Consider the following 9647-nt stretch of genomic DNA (forward strand, 5'->3'; position numbering starts at 1 on the left):
GTTATTACATTTATTTTATGTGAATGGCAATATCGTGAAAACAAAGTTTTAAAATGAATGTATGATTAAAATAAGTCAATAGATACATACATGTTAAAAGGCTTGATTTTGACATATACTATGTTTCGACAATTTATCCGTAGCAAAGGATCTAGCTTATCGCTCAACCGATATGGTTCTCCATTACAGTGAATCTTCTATGTCCTGAGATAGTTTTAGGCTAGCATTTCTTTATAAATAAGTCTAGTCCTATTCCTTTGAATATTGAGGCCCTAGATGCTAGTAATGTTAGTTTAACTTTGAATTTTTAAATTTCTCTATTTGCAGCTAAAATGAACCAATAAATATTCAATGTAGGCTTGTTTAGACAAGGGATTGATTAATTTTAGCGGCATATTCATAAAATTACCAAAATTTTCTAATTTGTAAAAAGAGGAAATGTCTCCCCCGCTGATGAACTTAGATGCAATTCTATGTTCAACTAATACATTTTCCAATAAAATTATTTTTTGTTCAGAAATATAAAATGGCACAGCAGACAACAAAATTCTTGATAATATTTTTAATATTTCTCCTATTATATTCACAGTTTCATATCTCATATAATAATATTTTTTCAAATCAGGTAAAGTTTTTTTTAAAGGACTTTAAGAAAGGATAGGGTTATATCCACCCAGGAATCCTAAGAAATAATATAGTAGACGATAAATTAATGTATAATGTACATCCACAAACATTACTGCTTCAGTAGAAAAAAGTTATAATTAGAAAAGTATGCACATTTCTAGTTTTATACAAGATCCAATAAAAGCGTTTAAACTAATTAATGAAGGATCTTGATAATTAAACTTTCGTTTTCAGTCCAATGGCCCCTTCATCCCTGAATATTCATAAGAATTTAAAAGAAAATTAAAATAATGTGTTTTAATAAAATATAGTATTTTTTTAGGGCCATACACCAAAAATTTCAGAATTTAACAAGGTAAATACTCTTTTAAATCTACATAACTCGTTAACGGAAAACCTACAACTCCCATAAAAAGGCTTAAGATCTTCTTTAGCTTTTAAAAGAAATATGAAATAGTAAAGGAGAACAATATTGGTTCAGTGGGTAACAAGATTCTTCGGTACACACAGACACACACGTATAAAGACAGATATCCTGTTACTTTTTTAAAACGATAATTTGTTAAAACACGTTTAATTTGTGAGATCAATTCATTTTATCCTCGTTGCTCGATAAGGAGGAAAGGCTTCTTAGCTTGACTTATAAAATTTATTATTATTTAGTATTTCAATATGAAGCTACTAAATGCAGATGAAATAAAATCCCCTGGTAGTGAATTTATCAATGTGGCATTAATAATGTGCAGTGTAGAGTAAGTATTTAAAGTTAAGTTGTACACAAACATTTTATGTAATATGATTAAAATCGATCAAATGCATCCTTTTTTAAAGAATTATATGTAGAGATAAACCTTTTTATCCAAAACTTTCAAACTATATTTTTAATTGTTGAAAAGTAAGTTTTTAGTAGCGAAGCTACTCTATAATTCGCTTTGTTTGTCCGTTAGTCCGTAACGCTATGGGGGAATTGGAATTTACTCAGCTCCTATAAAAGATAGAAAGCTGAAATTTTTTGACAACATTCCTATCATTGTTGGAGCACAATTAATTATAAAACATTGATGACTGTAGGGCTTTTTAGCAGGTTTTTGGCTATTTTTATGTTTTCCACATTTCCCCCATATCTTTGGTGTTTATGGTCCGATTTTCAAAATTTTTTAAGTAAAGATATCAAAATTTAATTTCCCGTCGATAAAAGAAAATAGCATTGACAGTCAGAATGCCTTTTTGCAGGTTTAAGTTTTTTTTTATATTTTCAACATTTTTCCCCATATCTTTGGTGTTAAAAATTAAATTTCCCGTCGTTTGAAGAAAACGGCCATGGCAGTGAGACTACTTTTTTTTGCAGGTTTTTGGCTATTTTTATATTTTTCACAGTTTTTCCCAAATGTTTATGGTCCGATTATCAAAATTTTTTCAGTTATAGATATTAAAATTAAATTTCCTGGCACTTTAAGAAAAGAAACAATGGCGGTTAGACTGCCTTTTTTGGCTATTTTTATATGTTTTACATATTTCCCCATATCTTTGGTATTTTTGGTCCGATTTTCAAACTTTTTTGCGATGACAGTATAAGAATATTCTTTTCCCATTGTTATGCGCATCTAGTATGTAATTTACTTTAACCGTCGTTATCATACAAAATAAAACAAGGTTTCGTGTTTTTTTCTTTCAATAAATCTATTCTTAATTTTAATAAATACACTTTAAATCTACTTGTACGTATTCCCATCCACGATTTTTTGTGCTTCGGTACTTATGGATGTTGTCATCCTTGTTTTTTTTTATATCAGAGATATAAATACAATATTTAATAAAGACATTATTATAAGAAGCGTACCAATAAAAGAACAAACATCGTTTTAAATTGACATTTTAGTCGGTAAACCTTATTTGATCAATTTTAAAACTGTTAATAGCGAAAGAGGTTTCAGTCGTTTTTGTTAAACTCTGAAGACCGACATACTAAGGGACAAATTTTTATACTAGCTGCGCTTCTAAAATATACTAACCTGACTATTAAGATATTTTTTTTAGAGTGGACAACGTTTTGGAAGGAATAATGCCAACCCTAGCGAGGCTTATTATGTCAATATTCGAATCTTCAAAGGTAATTATTTAGACATAAATGTAGCAAAGGAAACTATTTATAGTGCCTATAAAAAAAGTCATGACATACAATACAAATAACCAATGATGGGCCAATACACAGACTAGATTACCAATGACAGGCCAGTATACATTTTAATTGACCAATGTTAGGCCCGCATGACACCATTTTTAATAGGCTTTATAAAAAGTTTTTAAAAATTATCAAGAAAAAAGATTCAAAATTTTTATTTTTGCAGGGAACTTCAATCAATTTAATATTCATAACAGACAAAGACTCGTGGAGAAAGGTTTTGAGATTAATGGTTTATGTTATAGGTAAGTTTTATATTTTCATTTACAATCTCTTGTTTGATGACTGAAATTTATTTTGGATGGTATATATTTTTTTATAATAAAGTGTATATGTATTTTTTTGTTTCAGAAAAATTTCAGATTTTTTCAAGTTTTCGGATGAAAGAAAATAATATTCTTGAAAATTTGTATATTCAATTTGTGGATGTTAATTCTATTGCTAAAGAATATAGGTATAATTATTTTCATTTTGTAGCTACTATATAACTATAGGGGGGGGGGGGGAGGGGATGTTTATTACACTAGTCCCCAAAGTTTATAAATATCGTTTTCATGTTGTTGGCTTATCATCTTTGGGGACTTTTATTTCATTTTGATTGGTTAGTTCATTAAGTTGAGCCTCCAAACTTTTCAACCACTAATGTAATCTACTGGTGGGGTAATTTTGTGTATTATCCTTAAGGATATGGATTGATTTACATGCCATTGTCTTATCCCTTTAGATTCCTGACAACTATAGTTAGTTTGCTAGTCTATTATCTAAAACACTGTCTGACAGTTCACCATTTACTTTTATACTGTTTGATAAAAGAAAAATTTAAAATCACAAACAAATCTTGAACATTTTTTCCTTCTCATAGATTAATTGTATTTAGAATAGAGATTGATGTTATGAAAAATGTGTACTCTATGAATGTTAAAAGTAAGAATTATTTATAACACAAATTTTGTAGTGTTTTTTTCACCCTTTCAGCCGTCTTTTAGACTTGCATGGCAGTGAATAATTTTTAAAAAGTTTTTTTAGTTGAAGCTCTTTATAGTGCCTTAAAAAAATGACATCATACAATACAAATGACCAATGAAAGGCCAATGAAGGCAAGTATACATTTTAATTGACCAATGAGAGTCCAGTATGACGTCGTTTTTTATAGGCTCCATAAAAAGCGTCTGCTTTGTTGCATTTGCTGTTTAATATTCAGCTCTCGGTTGCCTGGTATAACAAACAAATTAATTAGGTCTCGATTTCAGTTGTTTTTTGGGGTCAAGTTTAGTATTTACATCGACTGCTCCCCATAATCAGCTGAAATTATGAAATATTTTTTTCGAATTAATTCACTGCTACTGGACGCGTCTGCTAAACAGAAAATATTTATTTTTTCAGAGGACGTTCAAGTAATGTACAATGACACCTTTACCGTTGTCATATCTCCAAAATATTCTAAGGTAAAACAAGGATGACAACATCCATAAAAGCGAAGCTCTAGAATGGTTAGACAAACGAACATTAACACTTGTAGACTGTCAGAACTTAATAAATAGAATATAAATATATTAAGTTTAATCAAAATCTTTGTTAAAAAATTGCTTAAATACAGGACAATTTTAAGGACATACTTACATTTTCAGGACTTGATTATAGAAATGCTTTGCTCATAACATTGTACTTTGTTGTCTTAGAAATCAGTATTCAAAAAAAACAATCAGATCATTATATCACATAAAATTTGTTGTTAAAAAAGTTAAAAATCAACATGTTTAAAATGGACGTACTGACATTCTGGTAACGATTATAGAGTTGTTACGCTACCTAACTACTACAGGAATTACCATGCAAAGTTTGAAATCGAAAGGATAGTCGAAACTAAATTGTAAGTGAAGCTGCTGAACAACTGTTTAAATACAGGATATTGTTTAAGGACATACTTACATTTTTAGGACTTGATTATAGAGAAGCTTCGCTTTTAACAATATACTTTATTGTCCTAGGAATCAGTGTTCCAAAAATCAGACCAATTGGATTATTTTATCACATAAAAATTTGATGTTAAAAAAGTTAAAAAGCAACACGTTTAAAAGGGACTTTCTGGTAACGATTATAGAGTTGCCCCACTTTCTAACTCGTACCTAACTCCTATAGGAATCATAATGCAAAGTTTGAATTGGATAGGACAATTATAACATGCCAAAATTAACAAAAAGACCTATTCGTTAGGTACGGACGGACTGGCCCTCATTATAGAAAAGTTTCGCTTTTAGAAATAAAATATAAATAAAGTAGCTAGAAGTATGTGCAATGTTACAAATTGTTACAATTATTATATTGTGTAATATAATGAAGATAGTGAAAAAAGGTGGGTTAGTCCCTTTCGTGGCAACGCCCCTTAAAGTGTCATTCGTCAGATTTTCAAAATGGCTTTTGATAGGTTATTTTAGGTTAGGTTATATTGGGTTAGTTGATTGCCCAGCAGGGTTAGGCAATTGACCCCGCAGGGTTAGAGCCCCCCCCTGCAGGGGCTAGAAATAAGAGAAAGGCAAATATTTGAAATTACAAATAAATGCCCCTTAAGGGGCGTTGTCACGAAAGGGATTATACCCAAAAAAGTTTTATAAAGAATTTAAAAATGAATTAAAAACACCTACAAATATATATTTTGATTCTTTAGGATTTATTTTATGTTGGACCTTTCTATGGAAACTGCATGAAAAATTTAGACAGGTATAATACAATTTTAAGTTACAGGTTAGTTGATAAAGTGCTTCCCAACTTATTGATAAATATATTTGTTTAAAAAGAAAATTAATTCTAAGCAATACTGAAATCATGAATCGTATCGTATTATTGTAGTTGTCTACGAATATAAAAATGTACAATCATAATATTAACTAGTTTTATTACATTTTGGCATCTCGGGGCTATATCCGCGAAAAGGAGTTCATAATATGATGCGATAAATAACAATTATTAAATTTGAATTTATTAGATTACTAGTCCTTGATGTGGATTTGGAAGTTAAAGAAGACTTGGGTGGACTTTACAAATATTTTAATCAAATGGACAGGTATAAACAGGAGTGAGGGGACATTTGGTTGTTTATTACACCGGTCCTCAAAGTTTTCTTATTGGATATTAAAGTAAAAGGGGCATGCGCAATATGTAAATCTGCTTATTGTATTAGGTCTTTGAAATCAGCCAATAGCGTCTGAAGTATAAACACAGCCATGTTCATATAAAAGACAAACAAGGTCTCCAACACATTGGCCATGCCGTTGTCTGCATTACACATCTATTTTTTGTGAAGATTCATCTGACAAAAGAACAATACACATCCAGTTTCTAAGTTATTTCTATCCGTCGTCAATGATGTTTTGTTTCTATTGGGAAAATATGATTTAACAGGCTTTTATGCTAGATACTTAATCTAAGATTCTGTGATGTAATTATATTTCTAGTGAAGAAATAATCGGAGTTGTGGCAGATCATTCTGGATATTATGGATACGCAGCATCTAAAATGAAAAATGTGAGGTTTTATCTTTTTTTGCGTTGAAACTAAGATGATTAAATTGTATTCTATTAATAATAGGGCTTGCTTGTCTTTAAATAAAAAAAAATATCTTTTAACTCTAATCATGATCAAGCAACCAAATAATTGGAACAACTATAGTTAATTACCCCTCACCTCAGGTAGATGGTATAGTTTAGGGAAAAAGGGTTGTTAATCAATTAAGGTATTCTTTTGGTAACATTGAGGGCTGCTTTTTCCTTTAAGTAGCGGAGCTTCTCTATAATTCACTTTGTCTGTCCGTAATGCTATGGAGGAAACGTAATTTTCTCGGCTCCTAATCAAAACAGACAGCTGAAATTTTTAATGATCAAATAAATTCACATTTATTAAGATTTATCCATTTATTGGGTTGCTTTGTCAATTCCTAGATTTTTTAGTTTTTATAATTTTCTCGACTTTTTTTAAAGATAGACGGCTGAAATTTCCAGAGATCAAATAAGTTCCAATTCTATATCATTCTACCAAGTTTCATTATGATTTGCTTATTTCTTGGATTTCTAGATCGTTTCCTAGATTTTCACGTTTCTCTTCAAAAGACCGTTATAGACTTCATTTTTTCGTATGTTCATTCATATTTTTTTAGCTTCGCTACTTATGGATGTTGTCATCCTTGTTCATCTTGATGACTGATTTTACTTATTAATAGAGCACAGAATACAAGCTGAATACAAAAGATGAAGAAAGATTGAGAGGTTTCAATACTGGAGTAGTTTTATATAATTTAGGTCAGTTCGTTTATATAAATAGCCCTAATTAACTAAAGACAAGTAAAATAATATCCATAATTGTTGGTGCAACATTAAGATGAAAAAAGTTAACATTGATCTGGTGACAGTTTGGATAATTTTATTGCAAAAATATCGACTGATAAACTGTATATGTTTATTATAAAAAAAATAGTCAAAGTAAAATGTATTTTAAAAGTCAATTCCAGTTCCCTATAAATATTAATATGAATCAAATAATAACATATAATAGAAATGTAAATTTTAGAAAAGATTCGTGCTAGTGAGTTGTATCAGGCGCAACTAACAACAGAAAGATTGGTCAAGCTTCGCCATGAAATGATGTTGCCAGATGTAAGTTCATTTATTTTTAATTGTGGCTTTGAAACTGATTGATATCCGCTGTATAAAGACCGGTTCAGGTCTATACTGTAAAATCATATATCGTATCGTATTATAGACAATATTTTGCTTCGGCTGCTTAAGGCCAACAAAATTCGGTTTTATCTTATATTTTTTAATTTTTTGATCCGCGGAAAAAAGTCTATAAAACGAGGCGGTAAATAGCTTTTATGTTATGGATTAAAAGTTACAAAGCACCTCGGAATTTAGGAATTTGTAAAATTGTAATTTGACAATTTTCAACAGAAATACTTAGTTTGATTATCATTTAGATTGTATTATCTGTTGGAGATCAAGATTGGTTTACATGTTTATCTTGGAAATATCCTCAATTATTTAAGGTAGATACAAGATTTTTAAAAAAGAGAGAGAAAGATTTTAAATAGTAAAATATTAGTAACAAAAGAAACAAGGATGACAACATCCATAAGTAGCGAAGCTCAAAAATTATAATTGTATATCAGGAAAAAAATACTATAAAGCAGTGTCATATAATAAATATTAATATTGGTAAAATAGGGAAATCATCGCACCTTTAAAATCACGCAACCTTATAATTATGAAAACTTAAAAATCTAGGAATCGATCTAGCACCGCAATTAATAGACAAGTCTTAATGAAACTTGATGGAAATATGTAGAACATGAGCGTACTCAATCCCTGATAATTTCAACCGTCAATCCTGAATAGGAATAGGAAAACCATGAAAGCCTAAAAAAATCTAGGTATCGATCTAGCACCCCAAATAATAAAAAAAAATATTTCTAAAACTTATTGAATATACGTAGAATATGGAATTAATGAATCCCTGAAAATTTTAGTCATTTATCTTTTTAAAAAGTTGAGAAAATCACGAAAACGTAAAAATCTAGGAATCGATCTACCACCCCAAATAACAAACAGACGGACAAAACAATGTATATAATAGATGGGCAGATATAGTGGAAATCTTCACTAAAAATTTTAGCTGTCTATCTTGAATAGGAGCCGAGAAAATCACGTTTACCCCAATGCATTAATTACGGACATACGGACGGACATTGTGAATTATAGAGTAGCTTTGCTACTAAAAAGGGTATACAGAAGGAAAAAGAAGAAAAAACAAAGAGGGAGAGTATACTATATAGACAATGTGATAAAGATTGAGAGGGAGAGAGAGAGACCAAAGAAAGAAACCAAAAAAAGGGAATAATGAGAGAGCTAGAGATTGGAGTTGAACTAATTTTCTTAATTAAGAAATAGGAAATACATTGCATTGGACTACAAACATACTAAAATATAGAAGACATACAGAAATTACCTCTGGAGTAGCAACGATACTAATAAAGATACAGGACTGTTAGATAGACAGATAATGAGAGAAATACCTAGATAAAATGACAAACAGACGTGCAGACAAGGAAGGGTGGACTTACATTCTATAAATGTAAAAAAGCCACGATTTATCTATATTTCTGTTTAGATATTACCATGTGAATGGAACGTGCAAAGAGTTGACAATATTAACGATAAATACTATGTGGGATGTAATCAAACTGCTAAAATTAATCATATATTTGGAAGCATGAATAATTAGGCAACGTTCAGAATAAATTAGGGCTTAACGCCCATACATATGTTGTCAGTTGTACGGTTGAAAAGTTTTAAATATAATAATAAATTTTAAAAAGAATGATAAAATCAACAATACAAAACATTAGAAGTTATAGACATTTAAAAGTTATATATTTTTTATTATTACATTCAAAAATAATTGTGAAGTCTTTCATCTTAAATTTTCCAATTTGATGTGTGAATTTAACTGATTTTAACTTATTCATGCGAAGTTTTAAAACAATATTTCCAATAAGTCTAATTTTTCAATTATATCTTTCTGACTAGAGTTGGCTCGATATAATTATCTCCCTATTGGCTAGTTTTCTATATGCATATCTATTTCTCAATAAATCTATTTTCCTCACCCGGCATTACTATCTAAAAGAAAGTAAATATTTAATAATTTAAATGATTTTAAAAAGATTTTTAAAATTATATTTTTCCTTTACATTACCATCACCAAAGGGTTAATGATGATGATTACAATTTTAGTTTAATATTTGACCACACAAAATGTCGCCACAATCGAATTCTTTTAAAACAGAGTT

At 29.7% G+C, this 9647-nt stretch overlaps 1 protein-coding gene across 1 annotated transcript; it reads left to right on the forward strand.

Moving 5' to 3' along the window:
- The first annotated feature begins 521 nt into the window (after positions 1-521).
- LOC145323589 (xyloside xylosyltransferase 1-like) lies at positions 522-9373 on the forward strand. The gene is made up of 15 exons (XM_080165969.1): positions 522-625; positions 950-982; positions 1291-1379; positions 2665-2737; positions 2976-3054; positions 3161-3263; positions 3687-3733; positions 4193-4254; positions 5475-5527; positions 5793-5870; positions 6262-6331; positions 7023-7101; positions 7370-7455; positions 7776-7844; positions 8966-9373. Exons 1-15 carry the CDS (start codon positions 527-529, stop codon positions 9077-9079), a joined length of 1134 nt encoding a protein of 377 aa, XP_080022095.1. The 5' UTR covers positions 522-526; the 3' UTR covers positions 9080-9373.
- Positions 9374-9647: the final 274 nt, after the last annotated feature.

Source organism: Acartia tonsa, chromosome 7 (assembly GCF_053477335.1).
Source record: "Acartia tonsa isolate MP-2025a chromosome 7, ASM5347733v1, whole genome shotgun sequence".
NCBI lineage: Eukaryota > Metazoa > Arthropoda > Copepoda > Calanoida > Acartiidae > Acartia > Acartia tonsa.